General features: G+C 40.7%; 1 protein-coding gene across 9 annotated transcripts in view; it reads right to left on the reverse strand.

Moving 5' to 3' along the window:
- The window catches only part of sox5 (SRY-box transcription factor 5), a 90688-nt gene extending 76308 nt beyond the window's left edge, over positions 1–14380 (reverse strand). For all 9 annotated transcript variants that reach the window (XM_038287192.1, XM_038287188.1, XM_038287186.1 and 6 more), the window contains exons 1-3: positions 14253–14380; positions 14024–14210; positions 3960–4155 (exon numbers count right to left, since the gene is read on the reverse strand). In XM_038287192.1, the coding sequence (XP_038143120.1) occupies positions 3960–4155; positions 14024–14100 (273 nt within the window). In that variant the 5' untranslated portion in view covers positions 14101–14210; positions 14253–14380. The remainder of the gene's footprint in view (positions 1–3959; positions 4156–14023; positions 14211–14252) is intronic.
- Between the last annotated feature and the right edge of the window lie 11222 nt (positions 14381–25602).

Raw genomic sequence — 25602 nt, forward strand, 5'->3', positions numbered from 1 at the left:
GAATTAAACAACTTTTGTCTTCTTAAGCTCATCTGAGAGGGGAGGATGGTTTAAAAACACTTTGCTCTTGCCAAAAAAAAAGGGAAGCAAAAAAAAAATAATTTAAATGCTATTTTTTCCAGCAGCTAGCACATATGCTGTTATTTATTCTTTAAAACTCCCTCAGTTTGTTACCCTTCCTCTTTTTCTGTTGCCCGACTTCTATTTTTTTTTTTTTTGGAACCACAGCCTGACATGTCTCGGGCTGTGAAAGGTGTACGCGTGAAAAACCATTTAATGCTTGGCGCGTCGCTGCGGATCAAGGCATGGACAATGTGGCAAGTAGGAAGAGCTGGAAACAGCTGCTCGTCTAAAACACACACACACGCTCACACTGAGCATGTCACTGATCGCTCCCTGCAGGGGGGTGAGACTCAGGTCTGCGCCAGGCCTGCCAATCTCCACGATAGACTACTTAACCTTTTCCAAAAATGCTGCTAACACACACATACGCACACGCAGAAAATCCTTTTACATGCCATGGCTAAACACAGACACTGTTAGGTTTGACTTTGGGGACCCTCCGGCTGGTACAACTGAGTAAACAGGCATTACAGCACTTTACTTATGGTTTTGAAGCATTATCACAACCAAAAAACATATATTGGAAAAAAAGTTATCTCTATTCACTTACTTTTAAATAAAGATAATAACGATTCTACCGCCTGCTTTCATCCAACAGCTGTTTTAAATAGCAGTTGGACTAAAAATCTACGCCAGTATATTTTACCACGACCCCTCGCTGTTGACAGGCAAGCGTGTGTTGATTCATTAGTGCATCACTGGCATGAGAAATTAAGTGTGACCACTGTGTCTCACGACTGCTCAATGGCTGTGTAAAATCTGTCGTACTCGCATGAACACACACATGTAATCACACATCGAAACGATAGGAGGGAAGAAAAAAAAAAGAGAGGAAAAGGAGCGTTTGAATAAAAAATAACGCTCGATGAAAGATCGTCATAGTTCTCCGCCGTGTAAGCAGGCGTCTCGGCTGTTAATGAAATAATTTGCGCTCGTCCATTAGCACGTTTATGAAAGAAGATGCTCGCCTCTGCCTGATGTGACAACAATTTTTTTGCAAAGATTTGCAAACATAAACATAAAAGGAATGGAGCAAGATGTCAAAACCTCCAAAAAGCTGCACCCAGGAGTGACTAGGGAACAATAATTATCGGTTTCTTTCAAATGCAGCTCTTTTGTCTTCATCAGTACAGTTGTGTTCTATCTGGGCTAAATTGCTTACCTACCTGAGCTGGTAAAGTGATCAATAAGCTCCCTTTTTAGCTCTTAACTGCGCCACAAGCAATGACCAGTAAGGGATTCCACTTTTAAGATAACTTTAAGCCAAAATTCCATGATTTTATGGTATGTACATAAATGTTTTTAGAAAAGCATACATAGGGCAGGACTGCTTTTATTTAAAACATTTTTTGGTTTCAGCTTTCACATCAAGACTATCCAAGACTTTTAGGATAGGAAACATTTTCAAAAAGCTACATTTGTCTAACTTTTAACCAAGAGATAAGTATCCAAGTGTATGTATGCCTTTTAGCACAACAGGTGGGGGAGGGGCTAACTTATGCAGCTTAATCTACAGAATGAACTTTATACCATTTGAACAATTGTATAACTTCATACAGGTATAGCAAATCTCTTGGTCCTATTTGTCTTTTTTCTATTTTGGCAACTAGGATTTTTGTGTATTTTTTAAATGTACCTACACCAGCTAACAGGAAACAGTCAGTTTGATGTTATATTTAATTGTTTTCGTAAAATCGTAAAGTCCATTCTTCTTATATTCATTAGGAGAACCACAGCGGTAGAAACCCAATTTTTCTTTAAATAGTGGTATACAGGTAAAGCAGCGGAGCTAAAGGCCAACAGGCAGGCAGAATGAAGAGGTCAGTGTGTAGCTGAGCGCATCTCTACCACCGCGCTAATTCACTATGACAAGATAAAGCTGTGATCTCACCCCCCTCCCCTTCCCACACCCCTCTTACTGTCCCACTGCTGCCTCACTTTCAAGTCAACCAGCGGCAGATGAACCGTTTACCCCCCCTTCAATCACTCACAACTGCTTTAGAGAGCAAGAGACTCCCATTCTCATCCCTCAGGGTACTGCCCCCCCCCAATCAGCAATTGGAAATCTCTTCACTTTCATTTCCTTCTCACTCCCATCCACTGACAGAAAACATGGGATTGGCACTGTTAACTTCATAAAAAACAGTAACCAACTCGCTAAATCAGAAGCCGGTCCCCTACCATCCAAAAATGACACAGTCGTGGATCCCTCTGAAATCTCCTCTTTCCAATCCAAGATCAAACATATATAAACTCAGTCTAAATGAACCTGGACTAATCTAACCATTGGCTTCAACAACAACAGATAACCCAGTGTGTGTGCAGAGTTCCTCCCCAGGCCAGGACTTTGGTTTACAGTCAGCACCTGCCACACAGGCAGAGTCCATGGAGCCTGGGAGGGGCCCATCTAATCAGAGGGTTAATTAAAGAATTAGCTTTCCATTACAACTCCTAAACACTGTTTATTGTTTTATAGCACGTAAGTGTTTATTGTCCGGATAGGGGGGAAAGGTTGACAACCCTTATCTGAGTGTGTGTGACAAGGTGTGCATTTGGCCAAGGGAGGTAAAGTTGGCTCACAATTGATTTCATAAAAATGGTTGGATTTCTTCCATGCTCAGTGTTCTAAAAATACACACGGTTTAGCCAAAGGTGTCATAAATGACATGAACCACAATTGAATTATATAAAAGTTGAATTCTAATGCCAAAATTTGCTGTGTCAAGATGTTTAGAATATCATGACAATCTAAACCACTTTTACTACTGTACTGCTTTAAAATGAAAATGTGTAAAGCAGCAGACCGCAGGCTAGCTTCCCTACCAGCTATCTGAGCAATTAACCAGCTAATATGAGCTTGATATACTTCTGTTCAGGCATTGATTTGTGATTCGTAAGACTAAGTTATTGTATCATAGTATTATCAATACCTAACCTTTAACCTATATATATATATTCTTGGTCAGTTTGATAACTAGAAATAAAGCAGTTGGGCGAGGGGAGTGCTACAAACTGACACCAACTTTGGCATCTTAATAAAATTCTTTAAGCCATGAGAATAGTTTGTTAGATGATTGTATTGCTATCAAGAGTTTGATTTGATTAAAACCTTGACAGATAGATTGATACCTACTGCCACCCTATTGTACATCAAATGGACTTAAAGGAATGGTATACAAACATCAATAAATAAATAAATCTTGACTGTAATCAACTCCAATCTACAAATTGCTGTTTGTAAAAAAAAGAGTAATTTTCTTCCTTTTTGAGTCCCTATGTGAAGCATAAAGTAATAATTTGCTGGGTGTTTTTCTTGTTGTGTCCCATGTTGGTGTTTGAGTAGTAAATATGTGTTGGACATCCTAAACAACATCCTGAAAGTAAAACTAGCTTCTGAAATCCACAACCCTCCATGATATGCAAATAAATGAATATGAAATTCCCCAAAACTTCATCTCTTTTCAATAAAATCCCTTTAAACTATGACAAACATGCAAGGTCAGGGAGGTAGATTTCTAGCTGAATAGAGCCACAAATGAAAAAAAATTTCCATCCAAGTTTATTTGCCCTTATTTCTTTTTTTTTCCCTCTTTTAACCTCGCAGAGGAGGTGCTTAATGAAACAGAAGGCACCACATCTTAGTGGTCTGAACCGAGGTGTGTCGCCTCAGGTCCAGGTTAAACCCAAACTTTTAGAGACGGAGATGAGCTGATAATCAGGACCGTGGCCTTTTGGAAAAGCAACATCGGCTCTAGTCACCTTTTGATGCCGGCGTCTCCCATGGGTGCACACTTAACCTCCCAAAACCCAAACGAAAACTCCACTGGTGCCCTTACCGTGCTGGGGGGGCTGTCCAAGTGGCGGCTGGGGGGCGAGCGAGGAGACACCTTTCCGCAGTAGGAGGCCAGAGGGAGGTGGATGACACCGCCCAGTCCCTCGCTCTCCTCGTCCTCCACTCGCTGTCTGCTGGTTGCCATGGTTACCTCTCCATCTGTCCCCCCATATGGAGAGGCTGGTCGCTTGGAAGACATCCTGGAAAAGAGTAGGAGATAGAAAGACAAGGGAGAGGAGGGAAAACAAGAGGAAGAGTGAGCAATATTCGAAAGACGATATGAGAGGCAGACACATGTAACATGGAAGTAGTCCCTGTAGATACAACTGGTCTTCTTAAACTCCCCAATGGTATCAGAACAAGACTCGTTTTTAGCCTTTTTGTCTTCAGGTTCGAGCTCCCTCAATAGTCTCAAACTGCTCTAACTTCTTCTCTTCGGTATTTCAATAAATCCCCTCCAGTCAGCTTGTAAATCGCCCAACCGCCTGGCAGACCTTCAAACCTGCTCTCAGGTCTTACAGTATGTTTACCATGGGGGCCATTCAACATTCACTTTTCCAAAGGACAAGGCCATTACTGCAAAATGGAGCCATGTTGCACCGGCATTGTGGAGGAAATGACCACGTCTTGACAATAGCTCTTTTCATAGAGAAACACAGGTTGAGGAAGAAAGGGAGAAAAAGGAGTGAGGGCAGAATGTACAGTGACGATAATATGTATTTATGAAAACCTGTGGACAATGGAGGAACCGGAGGAAAATAGCTGGCAATATGACAGCCCCGCTGTTTGCATTTGTTATTGTGGCTTTGTTCCCTTGAAAAGAGGGAAAGGATATAAAGCCACATCTATTAGATGAACTCTCTCTCGCAAGGTAAATTTGCCTCCCTGTACTTCAGCTGAATAGGGATGAAGTGACTATGCGGCAATAATAGAATTTAATGTGGTTCTCAGCGTCGCCTGAGTGCTTTCAGATGCACTTGTCAGCCTTGAAGCCACTGCGACTATGACCCTGGGTAACAGGCTGCTAACGCTCAGCCGTATAGAGCCAACACATGACAGGAGATGCAGGAACTCTGGGAAACTGATTGTGTTGTTAAAAACAAGTAATAAGCAACAGGCGCTCAAGCTTCAAACTTCTCTAAACTTTATTTCCTTTGAATTAAAAGGCTTTTTTTGCCATCATCTGCGCATGTCTCTACCCTGCATTCATACTGCGCCGGTCTCTAATTGGCTCTGTCATCCTCCTCAGCCTTTCTCTCTCAAATTCTTCCCGTGCTCCCTGCTTGTCTCCGGTAAACTGATTACACTCTTGACTCTATTGGATTTCCTCCGGACTGTACATCTGGCATTCTTCCTAGGAGCAGCCCAGCCCCTAATTCATTGCTTATTTACCTTATGACAGTGGAAACGCAAACAATATTGAGTGCTGCTCACTAGAGTCGATGTAAAGCAGAACTTTATCACATCTCAGGAAGGTTAGTCAAAATAAATAAAGTACAACTTTTTCCTTTTTTATAAAAGGCTGCAGTTTAAAAACTTTCAATGTTTCCAAAGAGACTTTTACTGCAAAACTGACTGATGACAGATGAAATCTGTGGATAATATCAGATATTCACAGCAGTTTTAAATCATTTGCTGTCTCTAACAGGTTTTCTTCTTGCTTAATAGTAGCCTCCTCCCATCATAATGCTGCCATCGTCATGTTTCAAAGTGGTTTATTAAGGTTGTATTTAAAGAGTTCTGGACACCTTCTGTCATGTTTGCAGTGGCCTTTGTACGGCAATGGGATCTTAATTTCCATTGTTAAAAATTTACAACATATTTAAAAAGGTAACGGGAGGAAAAAAAACTGATGGTAAATCTTTTGTTAAAAATTTGCCAGGCCTCAATATACCTGTTTGATGGATTTTTATGCATCATATAAGGCCAGCTGAGGCACGCATGCTTAGAGGTTAAGTTAAGTGATGATTTATAACAATTATTAAAACAGTAGAATAAAAGAGAAACTAAATCAGAAGAGGCGTGATTGACTTTACAGAAAGAGTCTGGGTAGCAGCTTTAACTGTTAAGATTAAAACAGTTTTTTATCATTAATTAGAATGTTCCTTTCATTTAAATCCTTCTTTTATGACTTTATATGACTGGATTCCCGCTTCTTTAAACAACATGATGCTGGACTTGGAGTGATTGCACTCATAAAAGGACAGCATGTCCAGAAAAAGAACAAGTGTAGCAAGAAAACACATCAACAGGAACAGCTGATTTCTTTATCTCTTCTGGACGCTCCGCCTAGCTCAGCGAAAACCGCAGCCATAAAGGGCCGCTGGTGATTTTCCTTTGTCTTGATGACAATCAAAGCCGTATCTCTAGATCTGATTGACATAAAAAACTGAAAATGACTTGCACAAACAGTTATGATACTTGGGCTGTAAAGGGCGCGTGTGCTGGCGCCGGTGTTATGTGGCGTTTCCAATGCAAGCGGCAGACCCAGCTGTACAAACTGCCTTTTGAGCCACGCGGCACTCACACACACAGAGAGACACACATGTGTGAGCTCACATAGAACAGAGACCTGAACACTGCTGGTCTGTCTTCATCGCTACCTGTTTACTTTACCTCTTTTCACTCTCTCACACTAAGGCCTTTTGTACGGGACACAAACACACAGCCCCTTGTGCCCCTGCATACACCTCTGTCTGGCCATGAGCTGACACGCAGACCTGAGGTCAGCTCTGAATCCTCTAACCTTCCCTAGAGTTCCTCATGTTTGCTACAGAATGTCCTCCGCAAAGGTGGGAGGCTTTTAATTTGGGTTTTATAATTTTACTATCCATCATCTTACCACAGTAGCTCCCCTGGCTTATCCAAATGAACTGGAAATCCAAAGTTAAACATTAACACAAAAAAACACACGCATATACAGGGAAGGCAAGAACTGGCTACCAGTGTCAAGGTTTAAAACGTTGCGGTTTGCAAAACTGCAAAGATTTCCCGTCTTACTGCTTCAGGGGTTTAAAGAACTTTTTTATGGGAAGCCAGAGAAAATAAAGGACAGGTTTGAGTTTTCAATTGTTTTTTTTTTTTTTAAGAAAAGAGGGAAAAGCAGCACAGCCCCTCCCTTACCTGTTGCTTAACACAACCGGTTAGCTTTCTCGTTAACTTTGCTTTGGTTTACAAGAAAGATAAATTCAGCTGTTAAGAGACATGGCAATAAAAAAAGAGACGTTTGTAATGCTAAACTTAACTGTTTTTTTCACTAAAGTCTACAGCCTATATGTCCATCCCTGATCTATTGCTGTGCACTGCAGGTTATCCAGCTCAAGCAGGAAAAAAAAAAAAATATATATATATATATATATATATCTAGCTGTTTTAAAACTTGTCTGATCTACTCAGTGTAAGGCTCTCACATAAAGAGCAAAAAAGGGAAGAATTGCTAAAGTTCTCGTCTGCATCGTCTATCCCACCATCAGATGCTACAGATTGCTAGTAAACTGAACTTAAGCTGGGTTCTTAGAGTCCAAACATCACTCCTAAAAGGGCTGAATAGTGAAAACGGTTAATAATCTGCATGAAAAACGTTCATATGTTTAGTTTTTTTACTTAATACATGTTTAACTGTAGATGCAAAAAAAAGTTCTGACATCTTAGCAGTATAAGGAATAATTGTTGGATTATCAAGTATCAAAGATCAGATCTTCTTTCCCCTCCCCTAGCATCGCCACCTCTGCATTGGGGTACAGCCTGAAATGCTGAGGCCTTTCACAGCTCCTTTCTAACCGCACCCCCCCCTTCCTAATTTTTCCTTTGAAGTGGAATTACTACACAATTGAGCACAGCGGGTGTGCAGGTTACGCCGACTACTTCATTTAAAGTTTGGCAGGCCTGTCACACTGATGGAGGCCTGTAGAGAAAGCTGTGAGGATTTACTAAAATAAAAAAAAAGGATGCAGCTTTATTAAGCCGATAAATCAACATAGTTGTTCAGGTTATAATTGCAGCATATTTGCATAATTTTAGGTCTTGTTCTGCATTATAAATGCCCCCTGAAAAAAAAACTCTTACACCACGCACACACATGAAACGGCGCACACAGCGAGACGCTAAGCTGAGATTAAAACGCCACTTCCCCTTGGCTTTTTGATGATTAGTGGCTCCTCAACTAAGTCTCTCTCATAACGCATATGTCGTCCGCCGCTAAGTCAGTAATCGGACAGCGACGGACGTCCATTAACGGCCCAAGTAATCGGCATTGGCTGTGGTTAACCACTCACAGCGATCAACGCACACACTTTCTGTTGGCAAGAAGTGAGGTCGAGAACAGCAGTAAGAGAAAACGTCAAAGACAATGAATCAGGCAGGAGAGAAAGATTTGTTTAAGCATCACTGAGGGTGAGGGGGGGAGAAAAGACAATGCAATCGATGTAAAGATGTCTCACACACATACAGTACACACATGGTGTGTTTTGCTCAGCGTGTCTGGCTGCTAACATAATCATAGCGCTAACTGCTCTTGTTAACTCCTCTACTCTGAACAGGCTTTCAGGGAGCGTGGGAGCCTCCTCTGGAGAATTGCACAGTGGAGAGAGTGTGTGTTTTCTTCTTTTAAAATTAAAACTGATTGTTTTAGCCAGAAAAAAAAAAAAGTCAATCCCATCCATCGCCTGCCCTTAAAAATCATAAAAAAAAAAAGATGCAAGGAGGCTTAAAAGAAAAAATCTTTTGTGTGCTGAGAACTGTCAGTCAGGTGTGGGTCTATCTCCGAGGAAATGTGAGCCATCTTTTGAAATTGCTCTCTGAGGGAAATTGGAAAGGGGATATCAAAAATATTTGAGCAGAATGTGCCTTTTTAGATAAGGCGCCCTGGGTGCCTTTTTTGCCTTCGAGGAGCCAACCGCAGCATTTACATCCATATGACACCTCAGGCAGGAATTTAAACAAATGTTTCCCCCACGCGTGTCGCGATACCGCTCCCTTTATTGCTGTCATTTTTCCTCTTCAACTTCCGCTTCTCTTTAAGCTTTAAAACCAAAACATAAATCCCTATCTCTTTCAATCCTGCATCCCTCCGTTACCTTGTTGAACTTCTGCTATCATGTCTTTTCCTCTTCATCCTCTCTGGTGCCATCATACTCAATGATCTCTCTTCAAGCAATCAGCCGGTTGTAAGAATGTCTCTCCAGACTCTTAAGGATATTGCCTAATATCTATTTATAGGTAATCCTATTGAAAAATGGGAAGAGTGGAGGGAAAAAAATTTTGAATTAGTCATTTCAAACTTTTAAAACATGCACGTATTTGTTTCTAACACTTTTGAACATCAAGACTTTCTGAATCGTAAAGAAAACTAACATTATGTCACTGAGTGTAGGTTTTCTGCTAGCCAGAGATGAAGTAAAAGCTAAGAAATGCCAGTAGAACACTCACGGGTTGAACACAGACACGCCCACAGAGGCGCAGACACACACTCAGCCTAACAAACACAAAGCGGCCTCTGTGTGGTGCCCTAAATCGCCGGCCGGCAGCCCAAACCGTGTTTCCTGTCCAGCTTAACCACAAAAGGCAATAACACACAACCCTAATGTCACCGCTGTTAATCACACACACACGCAAATGCATGGAGGGAAAAAAAAAAAAAAAAGTCAAGTCGGAGGCTAACTCATGCGGCCTCTGGGAGAACCATCCTCTCCTTCTCTGCTCTCCTCATCCACCCAAAGATTTAGTCATCGCTCCTCATACTTTCCTCTTTATATTTATGCTTTAACACTGAGTCAGTGGACATCACGACTGTCGCTGGCATTCTGGCAAAGAAAGCATGGGGGGCGGAGGGGGGAAAGAAAAGTCTGCTGCACTCTGCTTGTCTGGCTCTTGAAGCCCAAACAGCTCGTGGGAAAAAAAACTTGAGTGTTGCTTTAGAAAAAAAAAGAGAAATAAGAAGCAGAAAGACAATGATGGGGGAGAAAAGGGGGGGGAGGAGAAGTGCATCCGGCGGATGCTGACCACCGGGTGCCCCTGGTGTTTTCCCCAGAAGGATAATGTTCATTGAGCAAGAGTATGGAGTTTTTACTATTGTCGGGCGGGGCCTCTGTTTTTACCGCGTTTGTTAAGCAATCCATAAAGGAGTCGCAGCATTTGTCTCAGTGTCAGCGACTTGGCCTGCTCTCACAACACACACACATCCACAGTGTCCCAGCTGGCTCCTTCCTATTGTCCCACACTTTGAAAGTGTCCCACCTCACCCTAAACCGTCCTGGCACTTTTCTCCCTCACTACCTTGGGAGACAGCAGTACCCTTATAACGCTTGAAGACCTGGACACCGTCTCCTATTGTTTGTGGAAGGACAGGGAATGGAATGACTGGGATCAAGAGTTAAAAGGAGGATGGATGAAGGAGGAGCAGAGATTAAAATACACTACTTTCACATCCAGGTGCACACAACAGGAACGGCCTTTTATAATATTATCAACATTTGGTAGCCTTGAAAAAGAATACCATAGTTTCATGGTATTCATACAAAAACTTATAAACCCTATGTATCTAAAGCAGAGTGCAAACAATATCACAATCTGCTGTTTAAATATTTGGATATAAAATATGACTGTTAAAATGTAATTTTTTGCTTGTTAATATGATTTCAATAGATCCTTTCTTTAGCAAACTAAAGCAAAAAGTCTTGACCTGACTGTCGTGTCGAGGAGCGATACACCTTTTTATGCACGCATCTGTTTTTTTGTTAGGAGACGCACCTCCAAAAACAGATAAAAACTGTCCCTCTTTGAATTTGCGATGAAAGTGTAACTTACTTTCAGTCGGCTTAGCAACAGGTGTGGGAGGGGCAGTGATAAATTACCTGCTGATCTACACAGCTAGAGATACTCTGGATACAGGATCCCTCTCGCAGACCGGGTATCTCTCGAAGGCGGTAAGCGGGAGCTGTTGGTGTTTCCCCTGCTCTGCTGACACTGGAATTCACCCAGCTGACATCTGACCTCCACCCAATGACCCTGTGTCATATGACCCGACACTAGTTAGCCAGGAAGGGTTGGGGGGGGACACCTTTGTCTGCTCACACACTTTCCTTCTCCTACGCGGTCACTTCTGACACTCTGAAGCTCTTGTCATCACTCTCGCTTTCTTTCATCCTGTCCTCTCTCATCCAGATCTAACCACAACGAGAAGAACAAATGCCGCCTATGCAGAATCCCCCCTCTGCCCCCTCAGAGGGTCAGCTGATCAAACTGAGTTGGGGCACTTTAGCATTCTCCTTTGGTATTTTTCTGTCTGTCTCTCCATTGCTTTTTCCTTCTCTCTGCCCCCCTGAAAACTGCTCTGCGGATGGAGACACGGTTATCAAGGCTCTCTGGGGACAGACATTATGGCCCAGACAATGGACTCCAACCCAAGGTGGTGGTAGCGGTGGTGGGTGGATGGGGAGGAGGGGGAGAATAGGGCCACAGGGGAAGACAAGAGAAGAACGGCGCATTAGTTTGAAGAGCACGGACATTCGGCTCAATTACTCCACTCTCACAAATTCTCTGTCTTCCCCCCAAACCGCTTTAATCTCACACCCCCACACACACACTTTTACATGAAGTACAGCAACACTTAAGCTGGAAGCAGAAGCGCTCGTGCAAATTAGAAACAATTGATCAACAGCTGCAAAAACGGCTTTCAGATACGGAAAAAAGTCAAATGATGAGGAGTTTTACACAAAAACATTCAGGCTCTACAGCAATCAGTGAGAATTTCAACTTTTTATTTCCCTTTTTAAATCATCTACGATATCAAACTAATGCTATTTAGTCATATGCATCAACGCGCCTCATTTTATGAAGTGCTAATTGTCCGTTTGAGTTAGGATCCCAATCTTAAAGCAAATAAAGCTGCAGCTGTGGAGCACATCCACATTTTAATTACTAATGTGTTTTTTGTTTCAGTGCAACCCAGACTATTCCTCCTAACTGCGCTCTGATGTCAGATTGCATCCTACAGCTTCCTGCTTAAACTGTTCAAAGTGTTGACATGTCAACTACTGACACACACACTCACACTCATAAAGCGAGGGGACAAATGGAGGGGTGTGAAAATCCGCCGCCGCCTTAACACCACCCTGACAGAGACCTCTTCCTCTCCTCCTCATAAACCCCCACGCCTTCTTTTCGCTTCATCTCTGGGACTCTCACTTTTCTGTAAAAACCTGCTTCTGTCTGCAGGTGAGGAATGTATCAGTTTGACCACATTGTTCCTTTATTTCATTTCATTCAGCTAGTCTAAAAAAATGACTTTTTTTTTTATTTATCATCTCCACGTTTCTTTGGTTTTTCCTCCTTTTCTTTCCGCACGTGGAAAAACGCGGGGCCATATTTACAGATTTGACTAAATTGAAACGTGCATTAAAGTTCTGCAACAAAGCAGAACCATAAGAAAAGTAAATGCTCAATAAAATAACAAATAAAATAATTTAAAGGCAAATCCTTAAAATGAAGTCAAATTATTTAGATTTTTTTCCTCATTTTAAGCCAAAAATAATTTCCAAGGTGAGTTAAAATTTTGTGGATTTAACAGGAAAATTAACAATAAGAGAACCAAAAGTCTGAAGAGGAAGTATAATGAAGAGGCGGCATGGGTGAAGGAGGCAAGCGGACACTTACTATAGAGCATCATTGCAAACCTTTGGAGCTGAAAAACACACTCATACACACACATACAGGAGTACAGTGCAAGATACCCCCCCTCTTTCAATCTTGTGTGAACACATCCAAATATGAACATGCAGAAAGTCTGAAACCCGGCCGGAGCCTCGGTGATGGAGTGCATTACTGGAAAGCAAGAGTTTTAAGCGCTCTCCTCCTAAGTCATTGTAATCCCTGCATTTATCTCCATACATTCTGCTTTTTTTATGTAATCCCTTAAATGTTTAATTCCTTCTAGCTGTTGTTATCACCCCCCTTCTCTCCCCCTCTCTTTTCTCACCCCCTTTGCATGGATTGAACGGTTTATTAAAAACACATTAAAACGAAGGGCCCCACAATCCAACTCAGGAGACCCAAGTTTATCTCAGAACAAAACATTAGTTTCACTGGTGCAAAGACAGATACTTTGATGCAATAAAAGTCAAGTGGGTAAGAGGAGAGAGGAGTGTTAACCCACGTTATGATATGTGTGAGTTAGAATTTAAATGTATTAGAGTATAATCTGCCTCATGCGGCATGAGGATCAAACAGGCATTATTTCAGGGGGTGAAAGCCACTTGTGTTGACAGTGCAGGGTTAGAGGGTTCACACCTCTAAATGAAGGCAGGCCTGCACAAACAACAGAGGAGCACAGTGAGATTAGTATTAGCATAAGGAATAACAACAAGAGGAGTGTAGAGATTGAAATAGGGATTAATATTTTTTTTCATGCGTTTAATTTGGATTATGAAGAAAAAAAAGAAATGTATTGGAAGAGGTTTTATAAATACTGATTGGAGAAAAATAAAGATGGATTTTCTTCTAAAGCGTCACAGAGCATCTAAATTTACCAGGCTGTTAGAGAAAGAGCTGACGGGGAAGCAGAAGTAAATAAAGTTGCGGTGAAAAGCGGAGATGAGATGATCAGAGGAGATGATCACACATTCTGACCGACACATTTCGCCTCTCCTTTCCAGACTGGTGCGCGCGCGCTGTTTGTAGTTAGTCTATGGAAGAATTGATCTGAAGGAAGTTTTAGTCAGGACAGGGGGGTGCCATCTGTTATTATAGCTTCAACAAACACATCCTCAAAACGTTTAGAGCTGGATTTGCCCCAGATTTGCATATGTTATCAGAACTAAAAGGAGAGGAGTGAATCATCAACTCTATCTTAACATTTCATCTCAGCCACAGTTGGAGTCAAACTCCGCTCAGTTACTCAACACAAACACACGACAAAAACACTAACTCAAGTCTTTTCTTCACACACTTTTACACATTTGCTTCTTTTTATCCTCCGATCTCCCACTTGTGTCCACTTTGCTTCCCCTGTCATCTCCATGCGCGCGTATAGAGCGCAAGGCGCAGCGCAGCGCACCGCGGCGCGTCACGTACCTGTTACACTCCTGAGGTAGCTCAGGCTCAGTGAGCATGCTGGAGTAAGGGTCCGTCTCTCTCGACAACAACAACATAAAACAGTCCGACAATGCTTCAGATGAACAAGGTTAGTCTCCCCCAAAACAAGACGGGATTGAAGTGATCCTTCAACCTCTCACACACACTGCTGTTTCTCTCTCTCTCTCTCTCTCTCTCTCTCTCTCTCTCTCTCTCTCTCTCTCTCTCCCTTCTCACACACTTCCAGCCTCACACCCTCCCTCTCTGTCTCTCTCTCAGCCTCTGTCCCTCCTCTTCTCCCTCCCTCGCTGTAAGCTGTGAGATCTGGGCTCAGCTCTTAAAGCGACAGAGGCAGAGTCTCCCTCGCTCAGAGGAAAGAGAGAGAGAGAGAGAAAGCAGAAGGGAGGGTCTACTTGACCAGAGGTTCTGTTGGTCCATCAGTGTAAATGCACAGCAGTGCTGCCCCCTTCCTCAGCTCCATCCTTCATTCCCCTTTTCTTCCCTAACATTTTTTTTTTTCACACTTTGATGTACATTTGCCAGAGGAGTGTTTTCTTTCCAATACCCGTACTTTTTTGTTTTAGAAACAAAACTAAAAAATATGAATTTGCCATGGAAACACGCTTAAAAATATATTCCAAGAAAACAAAAATAGTGTTTCTGTCACTAAAGTTATTCCCAAGCCATTTAAGGTTACAAAGCTAGAGAGCTGAAGGCTGGAATATTCTCAGCAATCCAAGTTTGGTTACCAACACTTAGCACTTTTTAAATATGGATTCTGAGGCAGTACATCTTTATAAGGGGACGCATTTTTACATTAGAGCAGGGTTAACCAATTAAAAATCAATGGGGTCCGAATAAAGAAAATCATCAACCAGTAAAGGTCCGGAGACATTTTTAATTATAATCTGTTACTTTAAACCAAACTTAACACTGAAATAAAATGAGGTGTTTATGCATCCATGTTATAAATTAACTTTTAAGATATATATATATATATATATATATATATATATATATATATATATATATATATATATATATATATATATATATATATATATATATATATATATATATATATATATATAAAATTCCATTTTAAAATCTAAAGTGTTTTTTTTTAAGCAGAGAATAACAATCTTTCAGTTTGGTATAATGACAATTTCCTGATTCACATTTTTATAAAACACCTGAACTGACCGTTGTTTGTTATTGTTATTTCTTTTTTTGCTTTCTTGTTTTATGGCTTAATGAGAGCTGTGGGTTTTAGGCTGCCCTGCAAGACTAATAAACCTGGGTTTAAAAGCCATTCCAAAGCGCATACCAAGGTGCTCATTCGTGAGCCTGGATCCATGTTTATTTTTGATAATGTTCATGGTGGGGAATCCTGCCTCACAGCAGCAGGTTGAGCCAAACATATTCAAAATGTGCAGGGTCATTGTAGAGCACACCATTTGGCTTGTCTGTTACCAATTCACAGCAGTTCTTCCAGCAGTCCACACTTTCTTTCAATTTTTCTCATCATCTTCTCCGTCTTTCCCATCGCCCGGCTTGCCACAGGTTTGCCTGCTGTGTCTAAAAGCAGCAGCAGCAGCGACCCCGACTGACACAGCCCATTGAGTAATTTGTATGACGTGTAGCCTGGTGCCGGCCGCTATGTAGGAAGGGGCGGAGCTAGATGGGGGACCAGGGGTGGCCATGGCCACCCTTAGCCAATCATTGGCCACCCCTGTGGCCACCCTACCATTTTTTGTATACACTACTCAAAAAAATTAAAGGAACACTTTGTAATCAGAGTATAGCATCAAGTTAATTAAACTTGTGGGATAATGATTTGGTCAGGTAAGTAGCAGAAGGGGTTGTTAATCAGTTTCAGCTGCTTTGGTATTAATGAAATTAACAACAGGTGCACTAGAGGGGCAACAACGAGACGACCATCAAAACAGGAATGGCCACCCCTCAGTGTACATTGGTTATTGCCTGGCCACCCTTATAAAATTTTTCTGGCTACGCCTCTGTATAGAGGGCTTTACCGTACAAACAGGAGAAGCGGCGCAAATGAATTTAGACACTGCCGCCGGACAACATGCGGTATTTTATAAATGTTTTAAATCAGGTTGGGTCCCCAGTCCGCTAATCCGTGACCTCTGCATTAGAGTCACAATCCGACTGTGATGAAACATGTGCTATGTTGAGTGGTAACATGGGTAAAGATGAGGATCACAACTGTGTTCACAGTCCAAACGTGTTTGAATTAACTCTGATGATTTTTATGTCCTATGCTGCTAGAGACACATCCTAAAGATGACATAAATTGACATACTTTAAAGAGTTATAGTCGGGTGCAGGGCGTTTCCTTGAATTCTGCAAAAGCTGAATCAGAACCTCCGATTGCTTCTAATAGATGAGAGCAAAGCTAAAAAAAAAAAAATAAAAAAATGAAAGATTGAAAGTTTTATTTATTGTTCGAGGAAAGCAAATCAACCCCGGCAAAAAAACAAAAACGTTTCAATAAATTGTGAAAAGGGCATCAGTAGCTCGTAGGAGTGAAATGGTAAAGGAATATTTACTGGAAATGTTCCATACAGCTCTCTCCTTTTGGAACGCACGTGTACCAAATGAATACAGCTTTGTTTTAGTTCTGAACACACTGAGAATACCTCTGTACAGCACTAAGTGTATAGAGGTACGCTCTGTTGCACAGCTTTACAGTCTGCAATTCATGGAAAGTTAGGGTTTAACCAGTGACAGTGACAACAGAGAAAGAAAGAACTAAAGCAAAGGTTTGTCAGCATAATTTTTTCAACATCTTTTTTTAACTTTACTTCAGTAATACCACTGGTATAGTAAAAAAAAGAATCACCTTAGGTACAAATCCTGCTGCCTACACTGCAAAAACAATCTAAAAGTAAGTCAAAATTTCTTTAATTAAGTGCATTTCCCCTTAATTCGAGTAGGTAAATAAGATGATTTTCCAATGGAATGAGTATTTTTACTCTTAAAATAAGATAATATGCACTTGTAATAAGACAATGCAGTTGCTTTTTCTTATTTTAAATGTGAATTATCTTGTTTGATTGGAAAAGTGTCTCATTTATCTTCTCAATTCAAGAACAAATACATTTATTTTAAGAAAAATTACTTATGTAGACTTAGATTTTTTTTCCAGTGTGTTGTAGTATTTATTGAGCCTAAATTGCTTCACAGCAGCAATTTCCCTTTGAGGAGGGGAGAATATCCCGGCAACCTTTAAGGAGCTTTAAAAGGGATGGAAACATTTTGTTTTCTTGAATATGTGTGCCATCATGGTTCAAACATTCTTAAGTAGTTTTATTGTTCAACAATAAAAACAAATTCGTGTTTCACTGTTGATTTGAAGTAAGAAAAATTATTCTCCTAAACAGAGCCTCCCCAACATGCACAGTACATATTAAACTTACATTTGTGAACCGTTTTACACCTACTGATGCAAAATAGAGATATTTCTCTGAATGTTTTCACCCAAAAACTGTGAAATTTTTTTTGCACTGAGCAAAGTTCTATATAGAACATAAAAAACGCAATAATGTTGATCATTTGGAATGCTTTTGCTATATTTTACATTTTTATGCCGCCATCAATCTATCATGCTGACAATATTGTGCTTCAGACAGTGAGCTCTTCACATTTTGGTTCCTCGTGCCTTAAATCAGATACGCCCAAAGCAGAGATGAAAGAGCAGCAGCACGTGTGACATCGGACCGTTGATGAAGTGAGCATAGCAAATGAGGCTGAACATCTCAGACAACTGGAGTGAACTGTTTAAACCCTTTTAGTCTGTTTTCTTTTATTTTACATCACTGCCTCTTAGCTGGCTGTTGGAAAGTGTCCTCAGTCAGGTGAAAAATTATCTTAAAGTAGTTCATGAATAAAATGTATAAAAGAACAATCTCATTATGAAAACATAAATTGGATGGATGGATCATTTCAAAGGTATATGTTATCTCATGTAATGCCTTAGACTAACCCATGCTTAATTGGTTAACTTGTGTTGTTCCTTTCTCTTTCACTGTCCCTTTGGTTCCGGAGTGTTAGCAAACCAAAGCCGTTTTGTGCTCAACTTTGATACACATCATGCTTTTCATATGATTGGCTATGCTAACAGAATAGAGCAGCAGAACAGTGGTTGTGAAACAAACCTTGAAACAAGATTAATATAAGGTATCCTGAGGTTGAGGCCTTTGAATACCTTTAATGGCTGCTGAATTCCTAACAATGCCATATAAAAAAGGTCATGTTGCTTTGTTAAAATAATTTCTTTATTTTCTTTCAGTTTAAGCTTGAAGGGTTGGTTATAATAAAGAAAAGAGGATATGGTAGCTGTAAAATAAAAGAGGGGGGATGAAAGATGTTGATCACAGTTTGCTTTATCTCTGCCTCCAACCTTATATGTTTTAGTTGTACGGTACTGTGCATGCTTAGATGCTCCTAAATGGCATTTCTAATGCATTTAAGAGAATTAATAATGGACCTCTGCGTGTTATTAGGTTCCTGTCATTACGATTTAACACTGATGTGAACGTGAAGGGGGGAAGCCCCTCTTATACCATGGCTACTTGCCAAATACCAAATGTAATGAACCTGAATTCATGTTCTCTTGAGGCAGTCTTGAGATAAATGTCATTTTATTACTGCACCAGCATTAATGTCAACATATTTGAGCAATCAATCTCCATCTCTTTATGCAGTCACTTCTGCACTGCTGTGTTTAAGCATAGCTATAATATTTGTTACCGTCTTTTCAAACAGAAGGGGGGGGGGATTCTTCTATTCATTAAAAAAGATATATCTTATCAATATCTTCCTTTTTATAACCCTTTGAATTGAACACTGTGACTTGCAGGGTATAACCTACCAGGACTCAGCTGAACTCTCCCAGCAGGGATTAAGCTGAAGATATCTATAAACTCACACAGACAGCACACATATGCAACCTGACTGAAACCTTGACCAATCCGCCACGCCCTTCATGTCCTCAGGTGTGGGTGCTACGTGCATGTGTTTGCCTTAGCAGTGCATGCTGCTTCTAGCCCTTAGAGCTGTCAGTCACTATTAAGGGTGTGCGGTCTGGGTGTCACACATATGGCCGATCCAGCTATTGTTCTGGAGAGCTCAGAGAAAAGCGGAGCTGACGGGCTGCCACTTCTGCCGTTCTTTAACACAGACACACACACTCAGAAAGTACCACACACAAATGAAGCGAAGATAATCAGTCTTGTTCCTAACATGCGTTTGCATGAACTAGATGCTCTACACATTCATGATATCTGAAACGTATTTGTAAATTTCAGGTATAACACTGAATGTGGAGCGTGCCGTTTCTGAAGAATTTCTATTTTGATTATTTTACTCATGCAGTCCCTTTGAGATTGTTTTTAATTGCAAGTGTATGCATCAGAATTTGACTTGTGCGCGTTCATGTGGATGTAGCTTTAGCACCATTAGCAGTTTAACATAGTTTGGATAACGTACAGTAGGATGACCAGACGTCCTCTTTTACCCAGACATGTCCTACTTTTCATACCTAAAAAATTGTCTGGGGGGAATTTCAAAATCGTCTGGGATTTTGGTCGACTACAGTGCAGCAGAACCGAGCTGTGAGCACCGGGGCTGGACTGGGAACAGAGTGACCGAACCCAACCTGACACCGGCGGCCCCTGCGTAAGTCAGGTGGAGGGAAGCATACCGTCACCGGGTCTGGTGCGGTCCAGGCAGCGGCCCAGCAATCGTTGGAATGGTAGTGAAAGCAAGTTGGACTGATGTTAGTACAAATAAAGCAAATCAAGGAGGGACACCAAAATGAAGGTCTGGGGAGATCAAGCCTTTGTGAGCTTTTCTGGTTTGAACAAAGAGCCACTTTCAAACCTCATACAGTCTGTCAGGTTTTACTTGAGGTACAACACCAGTACGGAAGAAATCAGATTTCTGACAGCTTTAAAATCCAACAAAATGTGACTAAAAGGCTATCATACCGTAACAGGTTACTGACCACGATAATCAGAGGACCGGGAGAATGAATTTGGACTACACCCTGCATGGTGCACTGTAGGAGGTGTTCCAGGAGTACAGAGCTGGGGCCATCTGGTCTCTGTACAAACAGAGCAGGAGTTTGGTCCGCATTGCCTATATTTAGTGGGACCTGTTCTTGGGGCATGTTGGGTTCAGTTGGGCTGCCCACTGTCAGCGTTCCTGTTCATACTGTATTTTTATGGACAGGACTTCTAGACACAGCCAAGGGACAGAGGGGGGATGGTTTTTTTTTCTGGATCACATGGTTCTGCGTCAAAGGAGCCAGCTGAGGTGGCTCGGGCATCTATTCAAGATCCCTCCTAGTCGCCTCCATCAGGTGGTGTTCCAGGTATGTCCTATTGAGAAGAGGCCTTTTCCGGAAGGCCCAGGACAAGCTGAAAGGACTTCTCTGAGCTGGCCTGGTGTCAGCTTGAGGTCCCCCCAGAGGAGCTGGAGGAGGTGTGTGTGAATCGGAAAGTCTGGGCATCTCCGCTTAGACTGCTGCATCTGCAACCCGACCTTGGATAAAGCGGAAGAAAATGGATGGACATGGTTCTGCTGGCTCCTTCCTGCAAAGACCTACAGCCTGCAGTGGAGCGGTTTGCAGCTGAATGCAAAGGGGGCCATGTTGAGAGTCATCTCCTCCAAGTCCGAGAATATGGTTCTCTTCAGGTTGGAGGGGTGGTCTTGCCTCCACTGGAGGAATTAAAATTCTTTGGGTTTTGTTGACAAGTAAGGGGAGAATTGAACCGGAAATTGATACATAGATTGCTGAGGTTGCCGCCATAATGCAAACGCTGCACTAGTCTGTTGAACACAGAAATAAGCCAAAAGCAAAGCTCCCAGTTTACTGCTCAGTCTATATTCCTACCCTCACCTATGGTCATGAAATCTGGATGATGAATTAAAAGACAAGATCCCGGGCACAAGTGGCTGAAAAGAGCTTTCTGCACATGGTGACTGGGCGTTCCCCTAGAGATTGGCTGAGGAGCTCTGAGTAGCTACTTCTACACCACATTGAGAGGGGTCAATTGAGGTGGCTTTGACAATTGTTCTGGATGCCCTCTGGATGCCCCTCAGGGGAGGTGTTCCAGGCAGATATCCCTGGGGGAAGGCCCAGGGGACGACCCGGCAAATTATATGCTGGAGGGACTATGTCTCTGGGCCGGCACTGGAACGGTGAGGCTTCCCTGGGAGGAGCTGGAGAGGGTGTCTGCAGAGAGGAAAGTGTGGGCCCCCCGGGTGAGACTGCTGCCCCCGGTCCAGGATAAGCGGAAAACAATGAGTTGAGTATGAGATATAAACTATTAAATTCCAAGTCCTTTCATAGAATAGAATAAAATAGAATAGAAATGTTCATTTAAACTATTACTATCTATTTTCCCCAAATGAAGACATTCATAAAACTCATCAGGTGTTGAAATCAAATAAATACGACAAAGTTATATCACTGTAGACTATTGTCTGATCTGCTGCAACTTGAAAATAAAGATTTTAAATTCATCTTCAACAGAAGTTTTGCTATTTACTTGTATATTGCAACAAAAGTAATGATTAATTTATTCAGAAAATGTTATTAATTCAGTTCTATTCAGTTTATTATATAGAGTCAGTTCACAACACATGTCATCTCGAGATACTTTATAGAGGTAATTGTTTTAAGCTATGCATTTCTAAAATACAGAAAACAGAGCCTCACAATCATATATCCTTCTCTAAGGAGTAAATATACCTGCAATTAAATGTTACTTAATTCATAACGGGAATTAGCCAATTATTCAATAAGATTTACAAATGCTTTCAAAGAATTATGTGTGAAATTTTAAAAGATTCAAACACATAATTTCAGTCTAAAGAAATTGAAAAACAATTGACAAAGTGGTGATAACTGGCAATATAGTAAGGGTTACAAACGCATAGGGTTTTTGAGGCCAGGAAACCTCCAAGAATGCATCAACATATAATCAGCAAAAACTACTAAAGCACTGCAGACCTTTCTTATCTTCGGAAATATGAAATTGCTGAGTCAGTTATCGTGACCCAGCAATTTAATATAAAACGGAGGATTCCAAGGCAAAAACTACCGCTAACCATAAGGTGCACTGATGAGTAAACATCTGAACCATCAAGATTACTGCCAAAAATTTTTGGAAAATATTGTTTGTCCTGATGAAGATTAAGCAAAACATTTGAAATTATGCATATTTTGTCACATCCACAGTTAAAAGCAAAACAAAACAAAAGCATTTTAGAAAGTGATCATACCTAAAGAAAAACATTGTGGTGGTACCAAAAGGGTGCTCTGCTGCTTCACAAACCAAAAGACTCACAGTTAATGTTGAAACCTTGAAATCTGCCTCCAATAAAACAATTAGCTTTTAAACTATATAATAAGAAAACATGCTATTGCATGTTGACAGAAAAGAAAGTTTTTCCTCTTATGCTTTATGTTTGGATACTTTATGCAAAACCTCAGCAAAGCATGAAATCCATCATCAAATCCACCGTCTTAATTTTATAATTTTTCAATCACCATTTTCCAATTAAAGCCCAAGTTCTTGACTTGTATTGGCACAATAGCATATCTACAAAATCTAATCATGTCAACCATGAGTCTAAGTCAATGTTTATGCCAGATTCAATGAAACCCTATCAAGCCATTCTTTGTTGACAAGACGGGAATATCAGGAGAACCAAAAAACAAATGCATATTCCAGCTGCTTCCTGTGTCAGCTCTTCTTGAATTAAAACATTTCATAGCAGCTTAATGAAATTACAGTACATTTAATGGATAACACGTTAGTTGACCTGTTAAATCATTGAACAAATTGGTATTGCACAGTTAAGTTATTGTCATAAATGTTTAAATACTTGGACAAAATGTGAAGAATTGCTGAGAAGCAGAGAGCAATCCAAAGTTCTATCAAAGGACAATTTCCACCAGTGTGAGCTTAATGAACATGTCTTTGTCTGAATGCACTTTATTGTCACACTAATAACAGGATAAAGGTACAACTTGGTTTGTAGAATAGTCAGACAGATTCTATAGAAATCTCACATACCCATGGGAAAGGGACAAATCCATACCAACTCCACGCTCATGCTTTCTGTAATATGAACATAACAGCGTCAACCACAATCAGTGGCATTAGTTTTCTATTTACCTAATCTAATTCATGGCCAAATGGAGAGAATACACTGGAAGGACTAAATCTAATCGCATTCCCGACTAAATTGAGCCCCGATTGAACACAGCATCTCTCCTTGACCCTGTAAACAGCTGCAAAACCAATGATAACCTCATTTGTGCATTACAGAAACTTAATTTCTCCATTATGCGGCTGAGACGGCCGCGATCGGTCAACATAACGGAGCAGGCCTGACCTGGGCACACCCCTCGCCCTGCTCCCTCCCTTCTTATATAAAGACAGCTGGAAGAATGGGCACAAGGCTCGTGTTCATATTTTGAATAGCTCTTTATGAGATTACCATTCACACAATAGAAAAAGCTAATAGCGTCTCCAACATTATACCTGCCAAGAACTTAGTGAAGATTAATTTTGACTTGACAGTAGATGTTAAGGCACACAGAAAACCATGCAGACTATAATGCAAATGTACAAAAATCAATATAGCTCAATGTGTTCAAATAAAAGATTGTTTTAATCCTAAAAGTGGCAAAATGCCACATATTCAAGATCCTAAGCAAGTCAAATTAAGAATAAACATTGAGAAAATACACCTTTAACTAATTATGAAAGGTTTTACTGCGATTGACTGGCGACCTGTCCAGGGTGTACCCCGCCTCTCACCCATTGACAGCTGGAGATAGGCACCAGCACCCCTAGCGACCCCCATTGGGAGAAGCTTGTCAGATAATAGATGGGTGGATGAAAGGTTTTACACAGTTTACTTGTTTAAGGTGTTGACTAACAGAATATTATAAACCATGTGAGTAGTAAAATATAAAAAGGAATAGAACAGAAAGAACAGCAGGTTCAATCAAAACCTTTTTTGACAAAGGATCAATTGATCCTATGTCAAGATCCTCACAGCTGTACTGTATTAGGTTTTGACCTTAAGAGAGAACAAACATATAACAGAAGTAAACAGTCCTAAAGCTGGAAGATACTCAAATATAGATACTCCTGAACATTTTCACCCAAATTTAGACATCATGCATATTTGGAAATAAAGACAAATGATTATGAAGTCATGAGAACAGTTGTCTGTGAAAGTGCAAGATTACTTCTCAAAAAACAAAACATTGGTTATTGGTATTTGAAAAAGCCGAGAAATGAGGATGCAATAATTAGTTAAACAATGGTTTCCTGTACCAAGACACAGCAGCTCAAAAATCTAATATTTTCTTCTTCATCACTGTTTATTAAGATTTGTATTCCAGTACATTGATCATGGTATCATTGTTATAACAATAATAAAGTTCAATAACACTGTAGAAGAAGCATATTTAAGGGCCCAAACACAGTATCTTTGTCGGAGAGAGATGATAAATTTATAACTTCAATGAATTCCTAACTGGACGCAGATACTGTAGAAAGAAATAATTAAGTTAACCCTGAAAAAATAATTGACAAACACTTTCATTTAGAGCTCCTGATTAAATGTTTAGTTGGTTACATTATCCCACACAACACAGTGTTTACACCAAGAATCAATTTCAACGCTGAGCTAGGTTACATTTGATCCTGCCATGTACTGTACAGTGTAAAACTTACACTGATCTCAGTGTCAGAATTTCAGAATTAATAGGTGTTAAAATAAGTTAACAATTGTCAGAGTAATTTTTATTTTACTCTATTACTAATATTGATTTGGGAGTGGCGCAGTGGGTAGCACTGTTGCCTTGCAGCAAGAAGTTGGGTTTGATTCCCGGCCCGGCTCTTTCTGCATGGAGTTTGCATGTTGAGCATCCGAGTACTCCGGCTTCCTCCCACAGTCCAAAGACATGACTGTTAGGTTAATTTGTTTCTATAAATTGTCCTTAGGTGTGAGTGTGTGCATGAATGGTTGTTCATCCTGTTTGTCGCTGTGTTGCACTGCGATGGACTGGCGACCTGTCCAGGATGTACCCCTCCTCTCACCCGTAGACAGCTGGTAGACAGCACCCCTCGAGACCTCACTTGGGATATGCGTGATAGAAAATGGATGGATGGATAATATTGAATCCAACTAGAGTAAAATGAACCCTGAAATTCTCTGAAACTCTGAAACATGAAATTCTGACAGTGTAATTTTTACACTGTACAGGGTAGGACCATATGTAACCTGGCTCAGTCGTAAAATTGACTCTTTTAGTGTTATATTCACACACTCATTTTACTCATTTTCACCTTTAATAAAAAAAATGATAAAAAAATATAACCAAAAACACCCAGCAACAGATGGATGTTTTTAGGGTTTTTTTTAGTTCTTGGTGAGAAAAGAAATTTGTTTTTAGGTGTATGGTGAAGTTTCAGACCAATGTCAATACTTTATTTTACTGTGAGATTTTAACGTCTTACAGG

This window comes from Cyprinodon tularosa, unplaced genomic scaffold (assembly GCF_016077235.1).
Source record: "Cyprinodon tularosa strain WSP-4 unplaced genomic scaffold, ASM1607723v1 ctg237, whole genome shotgun sequence".
Classification (NCBI taxonomy): domain Eukaryota; kingdom Metazoa; phylum Chordata; class Actinopteri; order Cyprinodontiformes; family Cyprinodontidae; genus Cyprinodon; species Cyprinodon tularosa.